The sequence below is a fragment of the Calliphora vicina genome, chromosome 1, assembly GCF_958450345.1.
Source record: "Calliphora vicina chromosome 1, idCalVici1.1, whole genome shotgun sequence".
Lineage (NCBI taxonomy): Eukaryota > Metazoa > Arthropoda > Insecta > Diptera > Calliphoridae > Calliphora > Calliphora vicina.
The window spans coordinates 86,213,503-86,233,464 of NC_088780.1; the positions used below are offsets into that span (position 1 = coordinate 86,213,503).

General features: G+C 28.3%; 2 protein-coding genes across 2 annotated transcripts; both read right to left on the minus strand.

Annotated features, from left to right (window-relative positions):
* Positions 1–2,774: 2,774 nt before the first annotated feature.
* Positions 2,775–3,698, minus strand: LOC135963276 (larval cuticle protein A2B-like). Its single transcript, XM_065515062.1, has 2 exons — positions 3,646–3,698; positions 2,775–3,527 (listed from the first exon to the last, which is right to left on the minus strand). Exons 1-2 carry the CDS (start codon positions 3,655–3,657, stop codon positions 2,898–2,900), a joined length of 642 nt encoding a protein of 213 aa, XP_065371134.1. The 5' UTR covers positions 3,658–3,698; the 3' UTR covers positions 2,775–2,897.
* Positions 3,699–7,865: 4,167 nt separating this feature from the next.
* On the minus strand, positions 7,866–8,781 carry LOC135949562 (larval cuticle protein A2B-like). Its single transcript, XM_065499157.1, has 2 exons — positions 8,737–8,781; positions 7,866–8,600 (listed from the first exon to the last, which is right to left on the minus strand). Exons 1-2 carry the CDS (start codon positions 8,746–8,748, stop codon positions 7,980–7,982), a joined length of 633 nt encoding a protein of 210 aa, XP_065355229.1. The 5' UTR covers positions 8,749–8,781; the 3' UTR covers positions 7,866–7,979.
* Between the last annotated feature and the right edge of the window lie 11,181 nt (positions 8,782–19,962).

The window sequence follows — 19,962 nt, forward strand, 5'->3', positions numbered from 1 at the left end:
TACTGATAATGATTTAACCATTCTTCGTTATTCCAGTACAATAGAGAAGTATATACTCGAACATACATTTTTAACAAAAAAAAATTGTTTTAGAGTCAAAAAATAGTAAAAAGCTAAAATTTTTAAGCTACAAAGTGATTTTTGACAGCTATTTAGAATACCTATATATGTTCGGATTGCATTAATATGTTCACAAGAGTTATTCAGATTTACCGTAGCTACAACTTGGCAAAGTTATTCTAAAAAAAGTAAAAAAATGTTTCTTCCTATATTTTTTCAACAAAAGTGCACGAAAAAGCTATTTTTTGGAAAAAAATTTAACAAAATTTATTTGGCGGACTCTTACCTATATTATTGCCATACAAAGTTAAGCCACAAATTTTGAATTAGCTGTTAACCAAAAACTGATGACACATTTTTTAGAGGCCCCACTGATTTACAGAAACTTTGGGGGCCCATAAAAAAAAATCGGTCACCAAATTGTTCAAACTGAGTATAAGTTTTACTACCCTTTTATAGTAGAGTCGAACCTATACTGTCATGATCTTGTGTTTTTCCAAAAGTCTTCGTTTGTTGCATAGTGTTATTATTGGATGTTACTTTTAAAAACTTGTAACGAGAAAGTTTGATATTTGTTACTGGACAATTTTTACCCCGTCAAAAATATCAAGATAGAAACACGTATGTTTAAAATATATGATTGCATATTCAAAATTCCATAAAAAATTCGAAAAATTCAAGTCAATATCTCAATAAGTTTCAAAAATATGCCAAAAACTCCGTCCATCAAAAATATTATACTTTTTCATACTAAAAAATTTGTATAAATTTTTTTAATGTGACTGACTCAGAACCAATGACTTGTGTTGAATAAAATATTAAGAAAATTTATACAAATTTTTTAGTATGAAAAACTGCAATATTTTTGATGGACGGAGTTTTAAAGTGGCATATTTCTAATTGAGATATTGACTTGAAATTTTTTTTGTATGACCAAAAACTAACTTATCTAAACAAAAAATATAACTCGGAATAAATGTGGATCAAATGTTTCCTAATATTTGCAATCTTATTGAAATTTTGATACAAATTTTAATTTTAGAATCTCAATAAATATGAAATATGTAATAAAATCTTTATTTATTAACAAATCTTAATGAAATTTTCAACGTATTTTAAAATTGTCGTTCTAAATAACAAAATGCCAAAAAGTCAAAAGGTCAAAGGGAATCCCGCAATTCCTAAAAATCCCAAAAATGGTATTTTTTACAATTTTGCCCATAGGGTCCACATAAATAGGAAAACTGCTTCCCGTTTTTTGATCCCAGCTTTGGGATTTTAGAACCTGTGACCCAAAAGTGAAATTTTGATTAAAAATAGGACACATTCCGAAGGGCGTAGGGGCGACATACTCGAAAAATTTGACATGTTTTTTATACCAAAATATTCTTCGTAAAGATACTATACAGAAAAATATAAAATTGTTATATATTCTTAAAGAAAGTTTATTTTTAATAAAAAAAGCAAAAATCAACTATTTTTTGAATACTTAAATTGAAAATCGTTTATTTTTGGATCCATAATTGATATTGCTCTGAAATCTTTTGTATGTTATTAATAATTTAGTTGTCTAACTAACACAAATAACTCGAGTCCATTCGGTCCAAAACTCCGACCTATATTTTTAAAAATCGAACCAAGTACCGTTTCCTCTAATACCGGTTCATACCGGTATCAATACCGTTATTATAACGGTATGAATAATTTTATTATACCGGTATCAATTGAAAATCAATACTGATATCATATCGGCATTATAATTAAATTTTGCAAAAATTGTTAAAAGTACATACATAATTTAACAATTTTGCTGCTGGTAGAAAATAGTATTTGAACCTTGACGACATGACGTCACTTTTTCGATACTACATATCGTCACCTTAAATACAATCGGACGAAACTACACTTTTATTTTTTTACAGGAGAAGCAAAAAACGTTATACAATCATTAATAATAAAGTAAAACGTCCGTTTGAATTTCTTTAATAAAGTTGTCACTTTAAATTTTTATGAAAAAAAAAAACTATTTTTTAGCAGATTTACCACAAGAACATTGAATTTAACTTAATGTTTTAAAAACTGTTTATGGATTTGAAATCTACGGAAGAAGATTTCCACTCATAGTGGAGTATCATTTGCTATTTTAGTATTTAGTGTTTACAATATTGTGAAGGGAATTGACAAATTTTAATTTTGCAGTTAAATACTAGCAGTTTTTAGCGCTGATAATATAATAAAGTTATTTTGAGTACATACTACATAAACTAGACAATTATGCAATTAACATTTTGCATTAAAGTAGCTAAAACATTGGAAATTTCTTAAAATATTTGAAAAATAAATTTAATTTACAACAAAAATTAAAAAAAAAATAATTACGTGGAAAAAATTTTTGAATGTCTATAATTTGAAATTAAAATAAAGTAATTTTAAAGCGAATATTAACTTCATTACTAATAACTAATTTAATGTTTTTTCAACTTTAATGCAAAATATTAATCGCAATTTTGTCTAGTTTATGTGGTATGTATTTAAAAATACATCAGCTGTGGTAAAAACAGCTGGCTTTAAACTGGAAAATGAAATTTATTCTTCTCCTTACATAATCCTGCAAACATCTGAATTAAGTGATCAACTTCCGTATATTTTAAAACCATAAACAGTTTTTAACCTTAAAGTGAAAATATCATTAAAACTAAAAACATTAAAATATATTAATTTAAAAATATTTTAATACAACTTTATTTACTTCAAAAATTAGACTTTTAGGCGAAAAATACAAAATAAATAAATAATAAAAACAATGTGAAATCATAGATGATGATGGTCAATAGTGTTTAGTGGTGGTAGTTGTAAGAAGGAGCGGCATATGAGGTGTATTGAGTAGGGGCAGCATAATGAGACACTTCAGCAGATTTAACATAAGTGGGAGCAGCATAAGATGTATAATGATCTGGAGCTGTATAATGAGTTTCAGGAGCAAAAGTTTTAACAACGGTTGGTGCTGCGTAATGAGCAACAGGTGCTGAGTAGTGAGCAACTGGAGCAATGGTCTTTACAACAGTGGGAGCAGCATAATGAGCAACTGGAGCAACAGTTTTAACAATAGTATGGGCAGCCTTTACAAGGGGTTCACGATGAACGACAGCATTGAAACCATTATGATCATCAGCTGTATATTGTACGGTACGTTTGTAACCATCAGCATCAATCAATGAGTATTCACCGCGAACAACATCACCATCACGTTCTTCAACTTGGCTCTTAGAATCTCCGGTCAATTTGTCTTCAACACCATAAGAGTATTTGTATTGTGGATGAGGATCGTATTCTTCAGATTTGACCACAACATTATGAGCAACAGCCACTGGTGCGGCATGTACGGCAACAGGAGCAGCATGATAAACTTGATGAGCTGGAACATAACCAGCGCTGGCCACAGCTACAAAGGCAAGTGCGAAAACAAACTGCAAACACAATAATAAAATAATGTTAATGTTTTGCTTGTGTTTATTGATATAAATTGTAATGTTCACGCCGAGTTTTCACATGACAACAGATTTAAAAGCTAAAACGAAAACTTACCTTGAAAGCCATGCTGCTACAATGAGTATTTGGTTGGTTCTTTTAAGAAGTAGACTTCAGAAGTGAATGATTTCTGTTTTGATTTTCTGTCAACTTTTATACAAAATAATTCATTAATGAATTTTATTATAATTTGCTCTTATTTATTTTACAATCTCTTAATTTGCTACAGATACTTAAGATACACATTTGTTAATAATAATGCCATTTTTGTCGCATTGTTACGATAATAGAAATACTTTTTCATGAACATTAGGGTGGTACTGAAATATATGATAGAAATAAATTGTTTGATTTTGAAAGATATTCGGGCAGAATATTAGAAAGCCATGGACGTTTCTGAGGAGAGAGTTAATCTATATATATATATATATATTAGGGTGGCCCTTAATAAACGAAAGTTGGATTTTGGCCATTCTCACCCTCCAGTTTGGTGAACATTAGCAAAAAAATCATCCTGAAAAAATTTTAGGTAAATCGGTTGGGGTTAAGACGTGCCGCAAGCCCTCTGAAGTTTTGAGATGCATTTACAAGGGGAAAAAATGCTTTTTTTTCAGTTTTTGTAAAAATTTTGCCATTAAAAAATTACTTTTGTAATTTAATTTAAAAGAATCGAAATGTGTACGTAATTGTCGTTCTAATGAGACATAAAAAACAGAAATCGGTCAAAAAATGTTAAAGTTATTAAAAATTCGCCAGGCCATTAACGTGTCTCAGGCCACTAGAACATGAAATGTAGGAACAAAATTAACATATTTTGAGAAATATTAAAATAAAAGCTAATTTTTACTTAAAATATGTCCATATTTACTTGTATATGAGTTTTTGTCTTCGTAGGATACCGTTAACCTATTCTTAGGTATGAACAAAAAAATTTAATTTTTTTAACGGCAGTTTCAAAACTCCATTTTCAAATTTTTAAAAATTTTGTTAAACAAATTTCAGAATTTTTTGATCATCTCATTGGGATTTATTAAGAGTATAATAGGGAATAAAAATGTGAAAAAATTATGAAAATATCTCTTATAGTTTTTCCGTACCTGCGATTTAAATTTTGAAATTTTCGAGAATAACCAATTATTTGGCAATTTTTAGGCCAATGAGCTCTATTTTCTTACTCTTATGAATTTTAAGCAAAACTTAATTAGAATATTATAGTCCAGATAATTCTAAATATACTCTGAAACTTTTACTAAAATCAAAAAACGTTAACCCTTAAATCGTGAAGGTCAAAGGTCAAATTTTTCAATATTTGGAATTTCTCTTGGAAAGATTTTGAAATGTTCGAAATGTTGTATATTTTTGGGCCGATTTTGATGAAATTTAACAAAAATATAACACAAAGCCTAGTATTTACAAAAGCAGCAGAAAAATTAAAATTAACCCTATATAGCACTTGGTGTTAAAATGACCCCAAACTTCTAAAACCATAAAAAATTATGATTTTAAAAGTTTGGTGTCATTTTAACCCCAAGTGCCATTAAGCGTTAATTTCCATTCTTGTGCTGTTATTATAAACCCTAGAGTTTATGTTATATTTTTGTTAAATTTCATCAAAATCGGCCCAAAAATATACAACATTTCGGACATTTCGAAATCTTTCCAAGAGAAATTCCAAATATTGAAAAATTTGACCTTTGACCTTCACGATTTAAGGGTTAACGTTTTCCGATTTTTGTAAAAGTTTCAAAGTATATTTAGAATTATCTGGACTATAATATTCTTAATAGGTTTTACTTAAAATTCATAAGAGTAAGGAAATACAGCTCATTGGCCTAAAAATTGCCAAATAATTGGTTTTTCTCGAAAATTTCAAAATTTAAATCGCAGGTACGGAAAAACTATAAGAGATATTTTCATAATTTTTTCCTATTTTTATTCCCTATTATATTCTCAATAAATCCCTATGAGATGATACAAAAATTCTGAAATTTGTTTACCAAAATTTTTAAAAATTTGAAAATGGAGTTTTGAAACTGCCGTTAAAAAAATTTTATTTTTTTGTTCATACCTAAGAATAGGTTAACGGTATCCTACGAAGACAAAAACTCATATACAAGTAAATATGGACATATTTTAAGTAAAAATGAGCTTTTATTTTAATATTTCTCAAAATATGTTAATTTTGTTCCTACATTTCTTGTTCTAGTGGCCTGAGACACGTTAATGGCCTGGCGAATTTTTAATAACTTTAACATTTTTTGACCGATTTCTGTTTTTTATGTCTTATTAGAACGACAATTACGTACACATTTCGATTCTTTTAAATTGAATTACAAAAGTAATTTTTTAATGGCAAAATTTTTACAAAAACTGAAAAAAATGCATTTTTTCCCCTTGTAAATGCATCTCAAAACTTCAGAGGGCTTGCGGCACGTCTTAACCCCAACCGATTTACCTAAAATTTTTTCAGGATGATTTTTTTACTAATGTTCACCAAACTGGGGGGTGAGAATGGCCAAAATCCAACTTTCGTTTATTAAGGGCCACCCTAATATATATATTTTAAAAAGAAGTGTACACTTTTGATGTCACCACTAACTACGGAAACGGGCCGACCGATTTCAACCAAAATTTTAGGGTACGTTGAGGATGGTCTGTAGGTAGATGGTTTATTTGCACGAAATCGGTCAAAGGTGGTTCCGGAGATATGCCTTTCAGATTTTCCTAAATATTCCCCACTCCCTCGAATTTATTTCATTCATTCCAATACTTTTAGTCCAAACTCAAACGAAAAACATGAAATTAAAATTAAGTACACATATGGGCAAGTACCAGAAACAGTCTACCAACAAACATTTTTTTAAAAGAATCAAACTTGAAATTTTTAATTGTAATATTAGACTAGATATGTATATTATATTTTATATATAAACAAAATGTATTTCGATGGTCATTCATACAAAAATGATTACCAAATCCAACACTACTCAGATATCTTAATTTCATACAAAAAAAAAATAATTTTTTAATGTGTTTTTATCATTACTTAAGTGTTAACAAGATGGTTCGATAGACAGCTATATTTTTGACCATTCAATTTAAATATAAATTAATTTTGAGTAATTTCACTTTGAATGGAATTTTTCACAACTTCTCAAGGAAAAGGAGATAATTTTCAAACATCTGGATAATTTGTAACGATCGTCACAAAATGTTCTCGGATTTTTATGAAACGACAAATGTTTGTTCATGCAAATAAGTTATATTAGAATTCTCCATCATTCATCTTTCTTTTAGGAATAAGATTTTGTGTGCTTTATTATGCAAAATTCGCTAAAATTACGAAAAAAAACACTTCAACTTTTAATGTTACTTCCATTTTTTGTAACGTGCGTCACAAAACTTTGCGATCAATTATTTCGCAAGAAATGGCAAATACAAAAATTATTGAATAGATAATTTTAGTAATTGAAACACAAAAAATAACAAACATGTGTTTTCAATTACGAAAATTATTTATTCAATAATTTAAATATTTAATTGTCAAAATAATCAAATTCAAAACTCAAAATTCAATAGAATATATCAAGAATCTTTGTTTTTTAGCAAATGAATACTTGATTTAATTATGAAATAATTGAAACCAGTTCAATAAATGTTTGAATTGAAATATAATTTTAGCAACAAAAAATAAAGTTAGTAAGAATTACTAATAAAACGTTTATAGTAACTACACTCTAGATTACTTAAAGTTACAATTGTGTTCACGCTAGATTACCTGGGATGTATAAAGTAACCAATTGACTTCTTTCTGCACTACAAAGTGCACACACGTATCAAATGACCCAAAATATATAATAGGAGTCAGCCAAGTGATCAGACATTAGTGACAATTACTGTCTATAAGGGATACACTCACTACATGCTTAACTGCTGGGTTATAACTTGTACATTAGTTTACATTAAATGCGCAAGATAGGATTAGATTTTAGACCTATGGTTTCTTAAGGAAAGCGAAAATGCAATTGACCCCACATTGCGACTACTATTTTGCAATGCGAATTTTAATGGAAATATGTTTGGGTATACATATTTAGGATACTACCCTAACTTGTTTCTATACAATACAATAATTTGAATGGTTCCCATGGGTATCTGTGTGGTCATGACATGTTCTGAAATCAAAAGTTAATTGATTTTTACAGAACACATTCTAGAAATGACAATTTTAAAATGATTTGTTAATATTTTGTTTAAGTACGAACAGTTTTCACACATTTTTGATTTTAATATTTTAACACATTTTTATTTTTTTATTTTATTTCGAATAAAAATACAAACTAAATAATTAAAAATAGGGCGAATGTATCGATAATGATGCTCACTAGAGTTTAATGGTGATAGCTGTAAGAAGGAGCAGCATATGAGGTGTATTGGACAGGAGCAGCATAATGGCCTACAGGAGAAACAGTTTTAACAACAGTTGGTGCTGAGTAGTGGGCAACAGGTGCTGAGTAGTGAGCAACTGGAGCAACGGTTTTGACAACTGTGGGAGCAGCATAATGAGTTACTGGGGAAACAGTTTTGACAACAGTGGGTGTGGCATAGTGAGCAACGGGGGCCACAGTCTTAACAACTGTAGGAGCAGCATAGTGATCAACAGTCTTTACAAGAGGTTCACGGTGTACAACAGCATTGAAACCATTATGATCATCAGCTGTATATTGTACGGTACGTTTGTAACCATCAGCATCAATCAATGAGTATTCACCGCGAACAACATCACCATCACGTTCTTCAACTTGGCTCTTGGAATCTCCGGTCAATTTGTCTTCAACACCATAAGAGTATTTGTATTGTGGATGAGGATCGTATTCTTCAGATTTGACCACAACATTATGAGCAACAGCTACTGGTGCGGCATGTACGGCAACAGGAGCAGCATGATAAACTTGATGAGCTGGAACATAACCAGAGCTGGCCACAGCTACAAAGGCAAGTGCGAAAACAAACTGCAAACACAATAATAAACAAAATAATTTCAATGTGAAGGTTTTATTTACACAATCACTTAATTTTTGCTTGTAATGTTGACGGTGAGTTTGCACATGACAACTTTAGCGGCAGCAAAAGCAACAGAAAACTTACCTTGAAAGCCATATTGTTACAATGAGGTGGTTGATTGGTTCTTTTTAGAAGTAGACACAAGAAGTGAATGATGTCTGCTTTAGTTTTCAATCAACTTATATACAAAATTATTGATTAATGTGTTTTATGTAGATTTGCTCTTAATACCTTAACAATCTCTCAGAAGAGATAATTTCTTAAATTTTCGCATTTTTTTTGTCATATTTCTGCTACAAATAGTTTATCGGGTTAAATACATACTTATGTATCAGTTATAATAAAAACATTTATTAATCCTCTTTGACAATCAAAAGCACAAATGAAAATCATGTATGTCTATCGTTACTCGACTATTTAAGTTCTTGAAATATAAATATTTCTCAAAATTTTTGGATGAAAATATATTATAACTATAATATTATAAATATAAAGGATCCACGAATATAGCAAGTACTCATTCTAGTTTGGAGTTGTGACCAATGTTCTGGTAGCGTTTATAAACCGGTTAACCGAAAAACTGGGGTTTCTTCGAAATTTCGGTTTTTTGCGAACCAGTTAACTTAAAATGTTGATTTTCGGTTAACCGGTTTTTAAATAATGGGAATAAAATCAATAAATCTCATGTTTTGATGAATTTTTATATTCATTCCATACACATATCAAACATTTGGTCTAATTTGAGACTTAAACTGCAGATTTACAATATAAACCTATTTAGATAAAACTTTTTAAGAATTATAATGATTCTAAATAGTAGAGGTTCTCATCGTCCTCTACTATATAGAATCATTATAATTCTTAAAAACTTTTTCAGAATCAGTTACACATGATGAAGCTATTGAAAATTTAAATTAAATTCCGCATAATCCTAGAAGTTTCGGCTGCATCGTAATCTTGTATTAAAATCTTAGTGATGATTTTACCAAACGTTAAATTGAATTTGATGTAGATATCTTTGATGTACATACCTTCTTTCAATAAATTTGACTTCATTAGTGTGTTTTGTTCTTAAAATATGATTTTATTTATCATTTCGTTAGCTTAGTATACAAACGTTCTAAGTTCCTTTTCAGAAAAGGAGAGACAAGAAACGTTTTAGAATCCATGATTTTAAATATTTTTTGAATCTGTTAATGCAGTTTTATTACTTATTTGTTATGATTTATAATCTTATAGGTCCTTTTTGTAACTTGGAACATTTTCTGTTTCATATCAGAAAGTCAATGTGATAATAAATTTCAAAGTTTAAACTTTTTGGTTGAATAAACCATTAATTAAAAAAAGTATTATATATTCAGTAAGACACTGAATTTCATTTGAGGGGGGGTTAAAGCTTCCCAACTCTGGCACATTCTTATTGATAATCTTCATAAGAAACCACGTGACCCTTACATTTTAGGTATAAAATGTGTTCAGCAAAGTTATGTAAAATGTATTTTTTTGCTGTGCGTCGTATAAACATATGAGTTAGTTATATATTCGTTTCAGACAATTTTAAGAATTTGGCATCGATTTGTTAGTGCATATTTTTTGCATATCTTGCTCTTTATTGCATATTTTAGCATATTTTGCGTTTTATAGCATATTTTTGCATATTTAACTCATAACTCCATATTTTTGTTGGATATTTTCTTTTATTTTTCATTATTTTATTTTCCTGATATAATTTTATTGTTTGTATTGTAATTTTTCATTTCTATATTTTACTATTTTGTTGAGGTCCAATGATAATTGGTCTAAGCTACTTAAATACAAAAATAGAGTACCCATAATCGACTTATCTTCATAGAATTTTCGTTGACTTAAGGGTGCTTAGTTTCCATATATACACACACAAATATTAAAATTTAACAAATAGTAAAAATACGTAAAAAAATTAAAAGAAAATTCCAAAATTGTATGTTATTATGGGCAACTTCATAACAAATTTTTGGATACATTTAAAAGAAGGAATTTAAGGCAGCTTGAGACAGTTATGGTTTGGCATTAATAGTTTACCACTAATGTAATATTGAATAAGTATTCAACAGATGTTCAGAATATTAAGATCCATCGAAAATTTCGCGTTCAAAACCCATTGATATATGTATTTACATAACATGTAAAAAAAAGTTATTAAGAAATCATTAAAAAACAATATACGTGGATATCGATAGACGATACAATGGATAAGAAAGGAAGAAACATGGGAATATTGAGTCCCAATGATAAAACTTGAATAAAAAGTTTTTTATATTTTTTGTTGCCCTGCTTATGACAGTTAGATGAATTTATTGATAAATATGAAGGGTTTCATGAGATTTTTTAAGGGGGCGAAATAACTAAATCTCAATTTCCCAAAAATTTTAAATGTGCAAAAATGTACCTTTTATTCTGCGGCTCCTCATATATAATTGTGTTATAATAATTAATATCGCGATGAAATTGGACATAAACAAGTTTTATACCAATTTATGTGACGATCGGTCCATAATTGACCCTATTAACCCCTATATATCAGACAAATATATTATTGTCAATATCCGCATATTGATTACTTCTTTATTAATTAATTTCATATAAATATGGTTAAAATAAAATTTTCTTGAATAATTTACATTTATATCGCCCCACAATTTGTTCTACCTCTATTTGGAAAAAAGATATACATAAACCATAAGTACATTAGTATTCTAAGATTACATTATTTATAAAACTTAATTTTTTTATCGCAGATTAAACTTTTTAGTACTATTTGATATGTATTTTCAGTGTTTATCAATTAATTTTCTAATCATATTTATTACTTTTACGCCACTCATTATGAATTTCGCTTAAAACGAACTATTTTACGGAGTTTGTTTTTTATAAGTGATATTTACTGTAGTATTTAAATTTAAGATGTAACAATTCATTTATACATATTTTTATTATTATTTCAGTTGTTTTTTTGTCAGAATCATTTGTTAATAATGCGATTATACAAACTTATTTTTGTCTATCAAATCATTTTTATTTTGTCTGGATTTATATGCGAAACAACTCTTGTTTCTAATGAGATCGATCTGTTGCGGACATGCTTTGAATTTGTTATGTAACAATTTCTAAATATATTTTGTTGGTTTTGAAAAAAAACCCACCTACAATCATGCATGACACTGTCAATTTTATCAAATTCATTTTGATTTTTGTTGTTTAAATAGATTTGACGAAGACTTTTGTTCGCTGTAGCATTGATTGAGGTATGATATATTCGGTTTATCTTAGAATTTGTAACATATTCAGTATCGATAATAGTGATACATGCATCACTTCTCATTTTTCTTAAAAACATAAACTTTTTATAGAAATTGATGAACTTCTCATTTTGACTTCTCATTTTTTTATTTATTTATTTTTTATTTATTAATAGCAAATTAAATTTACATATTAATATTAGAAATTAGGAACTGGCTACTGAGGCCTTCGTCCTTGTCATTTTTTTTAAGTATGAGAAAATTTTACTGTGTCATTTTCACTTCTCAGCTAGCAAATACTGAAATAAGAAAAATCTAAGAACATAATTGTGGATTCCGTAAAGAGCTGACGAATAGTTTGAGATATAATGATAACTTTTAGTATGATAATATTAGAATAAAACCTACTGTAGAGTGCCATTATCCACATACTACTGGTTTAGTTCAATTGTTGTTCTTAACATATTTTTTAAAATGAATTCTGTGACGTTGATTGTGAGGGAGGTCTACTCGTATCCATAACAATTGTTTTGATTTCAAAATTGAAAGAATTAAAAATACCCAAACAAATCTGTCGTGTGATAAAGTACAGTTTACGTTTCTAGTTTCTGTGGGATAGTTCCGTTTGGGAAATTGATTTAAGATCCGATAATAGGATTACCAGAGTGTAAACATGTTATAAATAATTTGAAAACATGGAGATCTTTTGATTATAAAGAATTTTAACTTATACGGATTTGCGTTTTTTTGTTATGAAGAAACAACTGCTTTAGGAAAAGGTCAATGTTTTATTTATGACTATTTCTAGTTAGAAGTATATTGAGATTAGTGCATATGTAGGCTAAGAATATTGTAGAGAAAAAACCAAAGCAATAAGCTAAAATTTCATAGAAGCAAAGAACGAGCAATGATTGTTTTTAAAGCATAGTAACGCATTAAGAAAGAATTTTTTGTTGGTTTATATATAAAAAGCGAAGACAACATATTTCGCCTATTTCGTAACATTATTTCATAATTTCATTATTATTACACAATGAGGCAAAATCAAAATATTTTGGAAATAAATTTGGAAATAAAAATAAGTATAGCAGAGGAGTATTTGAATTTAATTTTGACGACGCACAGTGGGGGATCTGAAAAAAAAGTGGAAATAAATCTGTAACTTCTAAACGAATAGCCCGATTTTAATAAAATTTCCCATGACTATAGAGGAGGTGTCAATAAGTTAAAGTTTTGAATTTGGGCTTAAACAACCAAGGGGGGGCCGAGCCACAATGCCCCAAAGTGGGGCACCTCGGGTATATCAAAAATTAAAAATGATGCCAAATTTTTGTTTGCGATCCGATTTGAAAGATTTTTATATATATGGAATGTACTAGACGAGATCTACAAAAAACATTGCTATATATTATCTCTTATAGTTTACGAGTTATTCGCATTTGAAAAGTAAAATTTTATTTTTTTTTGCCTACCTTGGTCTGCCATTTTGCTAATAACGGATCCAATTCTTTCCCGATTTTCTTGAAGTATCTTTTTTTGAATTAACAACAAATTTATTAATAATCTTAAGAAAGAATTGTTAAAAAATATCTACTGAGTCAAAAGTTATGTGCATTCAAACTTAAAAAAAATAGTATTTCTATAACGAAAATATAACATTATTTCTATGAAATAATTGCGGTATTCACAATGTAGAGTACTTTCTCTAGCAAAGTAGCAAAAGAGCAGTTTAGCAGAAACCAAAAACAAAATACATTAGAACTACTTTTTTACTTCACTTTTTAAACTACATGATGTAATTTTTGTTTTGGAAATGAATTCAATTTTATATTAAAATCATTGTAATAATCCACATACATAATTGGTTAATTCACAAGTCATAATGTCCTAATATTTCTCGACTCTTAGTCGTTCGGTGCAGGTCGCTGCGGGTTGGTTACGATAACACAATAAACATAGCAATCGGAGTAGTATTATTTTTGGACATTTTTTGCTTGAAAGGCAATAACAACTTTTTTAAACCATTGTGAAATATTAGGACATTATGACAATATGACATGATAGGAGACCTTGTCAATTGACCAATTATTTCATTAGCATTACCAATATCTATAAGATCTGATGGATATGACCAATGCAATTAACATTTTGTATTCTCTGCTCTTTTGTAATTGCACTGTCTGAATAAAATGTCAATTAGTATTAAATGCTGATTAAAAAAACATAGTTTTTCAAACAAATATTTTCGTAAGCTGCTGCTAACAAAACTTCAATGTCGATCCGCACAAAAATCCCGCACTTTATTCATTTTGTAAAAGTGTAAAAAATTGTTTTTTTTTATTATTATTTTAATTGTGGGAATAGTTGCAATAAATTTATTTGAAACGACTAAAAATAACTTGTATATGACGTCGTATTCGTATTACTTTAACTATTGTTTGTGGGTTAAAGAGGAAATACATTTAGTTTACAGATTAGTTAGTCATTTGCTTAATTCAATTGTTGTAAATAAAACTTGTAACATTTTTGAGACGTTTATTTGGCCAACCCCATCAAACAATTGGGTTTTCATTAATACTTATGTTGATTACTTTGGAATTTATGACAGGCAACCTTGACTTTAGTGTTCTGCGTTTTTATATTTTTCTTTTATTTTTGATTTTCTGTTATTATTTTCGTTTTGTATCCATTAAAACCAATCCACAAAATAATTACTTGTATGTTATTTAAGGCTATATGTGTTTCTGTTCGTTTCTTGTATATTTCACTATGAAATTGTATCGGTATAATCAACTAGGTAAACGGGAACAATAAAATTTAAGCCAAAAAAATAAATGAAAAGAAAACAATTTAAATGCACTGAATACATCCAAACAGTCTGCAAATAATGAACACCAGTGTATTGTACATGGTATAGACAACTAACAGAACATTGTATGAACAGTGTTGCCAGTTTAGGGGACCTCTCCCCAAATATGGGATATGGGGATTTGTTGGAAATGAAGACAATTTTAGGGATACATATATTTTAATTTGTTTTATACTTTGCAATGCAGTTTTAAACCTGTGGGTAACTTTATAATCTATTTGAATCATATAAATTTATCTTTGCTGGAAAGTCAAAAGTCTTATTTAATAATTATTATTCACTGGAACGATTACTTTGCAGATGAATCTGTTTATTTCTTAATAATCTTTATTCCTACAAAGATGCCGCGAATTCAAAATCATTCCAGAAGCTTTCTGAATAAGTTTTGTGTACCAACAATTAGTACTTATGTTGATCTTGTTTTTCAGTTCTGAATATTACAAAAACAATAATTTGCAATACAATGCAATATATATATGCTGAAATGTTGAAACTTTTTAAAACAAATGCAATGTACAACAAAATTTCTGAAACTGAAATTTGCAGGACTTTGATAATGAAATGTTTAACATAGTTAATATTGACAATACTATTTTAATTTTATTTCTTAAGTAAATATAATAGTGGGATTTTTGGGGTTACCAAAACGAAAATTTGGGATGAGGACTGAGAAAATACTGGCAACACTGAGTATAAGATACAATCACTTTTTGATCGTTTCTTCGTTTGCGGTCAACATTTTTACAAAAACAAACCCACCAATCGACAGTTATTTTTATTTATAACTACATATTTTGTTTTATAAATTTAATGTTTGTATTTTTTATTAAAAACAAAAACACTATGTACTTTTAATGATAGTGAATACATGCGGATTTCTTTATGACAAGAATAATAAATATGACGAAATTTTATTTGGCAGTTAGTTGTATTTGCTTTTATTACAACAATTTAACTGAAAATACCAGTAATGAAAGTGACAGTGAAAAAACCTTAATTTTTTATTTAATTTTAAATCACAACATAAATAATAAAAATACTTCAACACTTGTCTAATTCGACAAACTTTAAAACTACATGGATATGTAGTACACAGGTACAAACATAAGCAATTAAGTAGTTAATGGTGCAAATTGATAAACGAACAGACTGACATGCAGACAGACAGACATGTACTATTACAGTGACTAATATTTGTTTATAGTTCCGTTTAATTCCTCTACTGAATTTATAATTTGCTTAATTTTCCTTAACTTCGTTATGGAAATACTATTTAAATTAGTAATTTAAGTTAGTTGAGGGTCACCCACTGGTTTAGAAATGTTTTTTTTAAATAATTCGGTATCTAGGGAAACTATTGGAGATATTGTTACGAAATTTCACATGCTTAGAGCTGAGGTGTTTTTGAGTTGATCTAAAGTTGCTTAGCTTCCTGAATAAGTTTTGTGTACCAACAAGTAATGCTTACGTTGAACTTGTTCAGTTCTGAATATTACAAAAACAATAATTTGCAATACAATGCAATATGAAATGGTGAAACTTTTTCAAACAAATGCAAAGTACAACAAAATTTCTGAAACCGAAATTTGCAGGACTTTCATAATGAAATGTTTAACATAGTTAATATTGACAATACTATTTTAATTTTATTTCTTAAGTAAATATAAAAGTGGGATTTTTGGGGTTACAAAAAAAAAAATTGGGATGACGGAAAATACTGGCAACACTGAGTATAAGATACAATCACTTTTTGATCGTTTTTTCGTTTGCGGTCAACATTTTTACAAAAACAAACCCACCAATCGACAGTTATTTTTATTTATAACTACATATTTTGTTTTATAAATTTAATGTTTGTATTTTTTATTCAAATAAAAACACTGTGTACTTTTAATGATAGTGAATACATACGGATTTCTTTATGACAAGAATAATAAATATGACGAAATTTTATTTGGCAGTTAGTTGTATTTGCTTTTATTACAACAATTTAACTGAAAATACCAGTAATGAAAGTGACAGTGAAAAAACCTTAATTTTTTATTTAATTTTAAATCACAACATAAATAATAAAAATACTTCAACACTTGTCTAATTCGACAAACTTTAAAACTACATGGACATGTAGTACATAGGTACAAACATAAGCAATTAAGTAGTTAATGGTGCAAATTGATAAACGAACAGACTGACATGCAGACAGACAGACATGTGCTATTACAGTGACTAATATTTGTTTATAGTTCCGTTTAATTCCTCTACTGAATTTATAATTTGCTTCATTTTCCTTAACTTCGTTATGGAAATACTATTTAAATTAGTAATTTAAGTTAGTTGAGGGTCGCCCAGTGGTTTAGAAATGTTTTTTTTTTAATAATTCGGTATCTCGGGAACTATTGTAGATATTGTTACGAAATTTCACATGGTTGGAGCTGAGGTGCATTTGAGATGATTTACAGTTGGCTAGCTACCTGATCCGAATGAGCTGAAATATAAAATATAAATAGTCCTTAAGAAGATCTTCAAAACAATATGGTCATATGCGTTGGTTATCTCTTTTAGTTTATTTCAATTTAGTTCAATTTTTTTCATTTTAGCTTGATCTTTTTTGGGTTTTTGATATGGCCAGCCGATTTTTTTTTAAATATCAGCTATATTTGCGATAAAATTCTAAATAAAATAATATATTTTTAAAAAAATTTTTACTATCAAACTGTAAATAACGTCACAGTGGCCACTTTTCTAATAAACTCAGTTTTTGGAACACATTTTCAATTCAATTTGTTTGTTATGATGTCATTAACCGTTAACATTTTTTATTTTTCTTCCTGGAAAATCACCATATTATAATTAGTTTAGTTTTTAAGGTATGTGACGCCCGAACAAAAATTATAAAATTGATTGGATTTTACCTTTTGAAGGCCACCTTAATAGTTTCAATAAATAGCAGAAGGCAATTATTTTGTACAGATTTTATGCTAAATTTTAATTACAAATATTTCCCTTAAGTCAAATTTTAAACACTTGCTATTCTTATGCCACTTCATATTCATATTTGATCAAAATATGAGTGAAATTTTTTTTGGGTCATTTTAGAATACAAACCTCACCCACAAAAACGAGTTTTTAAAGTCAAAATTTTCTCAAATTTTTATTACTTTTTTTTTTATTTCTTTATAGTAAAGCAGCGGATTTTTTTCCCATTACCGCAAATTTTAAATAAAGATTTTATCCAGGTTGATATATTGATAAAAAAAACTATTTGCGTTTCTTGGATAAAAAAAATATATCCAAAATTTACCGCGTTTCGTGGGTGAACTTTTTTGACAACCGCAAAAAATTTAACAAAAGTATCACCCTATTGTTCAGCCTTTTTGGGACAAAAGCATCTTTTTCTACTAGCTCATCGAATTGACTTAGCAAATTTATCCAAATTCGACATCTAAATATCACACAGTGGGTGAAATAAATCAGGATAAATCAATGAGTAATTTCTAAACGGATATTCGGATATATGCTAAATAGAAATCGATGCAAATTTTCTCGGAAAAATTTATAATAATATCAAAAAGTTCATTACCATTTCAAAATCTAAATTTTTCATCCCTGATTTTCAACGTTGTTTTTTAAAAAAAAAAAAAACTGTTTGAAAATGTTAAATTGTCTTAAACTTTTTTAAAATAACTAAAAAGTTTGAGGCTGTATTAAATATTTTTCTAACTGTTATATCCTCACCTAGGACTACAGTGAACACTATGTAATTTTTCGAGTATATCTTGCATACATTTCATATTATATTAATCTTATCTATCTTAAATATTAGTATCTAAAAGTAAATGTAAACACATTACGTAATTTAGAAACCAAATTATTTAATGGTTTTTATATTAGAAAGTAAATTAAAAATTAAATTAGAGCCAAAAAGTTTTTTTATTGCTGCTATTTATTTCATTATTCTGGATAAATAATAAAAAAGGTAAAAATTTTATGTTGAAATCTATTTATTATACCCTACACCACCAAAGTCCGAAATTGGACTTTATCGGTCATAAATATTTAATTTATATATGTATATCCACAAATTTCGCTCCAAATATGTTTTATATATACAAAATTCATGTCACCAAATTTTCTTATGATCGGTCCACAATTAGTCATATCTCCCATATAGACCCGCTTCCGAAAATCACTTCAACGTGCATAAATCGCTTAAAAATGTTGGTATACACACAAAATTCAACATAGTTAACTTTCATCGACATAAATCACACTAATTTCATGGTGATCGGTCCATAATTGGGCATAGCTCCCATATAAGGCCCACTTCAGAAAATCACTCAAATATATAAATTATTGAAATTTTAAAAGAAAAATGTTTTTGCTCTTTTACTTAGTGTAGGGATATAATACCCTCGGGCTTGACCGACCCAACTTTCTTGTTTTTATTATGATACCGTGAAATAACTCCCAAATGAAATAACTCCCATCAAAAATTACATATTTCCCAATCTTGAAAAATCCAAAAAAAAACTACCAAAGTGTAAAATGAAATTATGTACTCCCAACAATCGGCGGTTTCATAATTTTAAAAATATCAGTCCCAAAAAAGCGGCTAACTCCCAATGAAATAAATCGCAATAGAAATGAAATAATTCCCAATCTGAAGCAATTTATTTGTAATCTAACTCCCAATGAAATAAAGAACTATAAAAGTGGAATTATTCTTAGCTTACCAAACATTTTTTTGCATTGCGGACCTATGAAATAACTCCATGTCTGTTTCCAAAATCTTTTATTTCAAAAATCATCTGCTCGTATTCATGACGAACAAATATAATTCTGGATGATCACTATTTTTGAAAAGTTTTAATACAAATTAAAAGAAACACCAATAATTGAATGCTTTTCATTTTAATCAAACTTATTTAAAAATACATATGTACAACAAAAGGACAATATTAAATCATACAATTGTTTAAAAAAAATTGTTCATTTCACAAACTTTTGCATGAGTTGTATGTCGTATGGTTTTACAATATGTAGTTGTATATATGTTGCTGTTAACTTCTACATATAAATTTGGTACAACATACAACTCATACGATAAGTTGTGAATTGAACAAATATATCACAAATAAACCTTAAATCTAAAAAATACTCGTT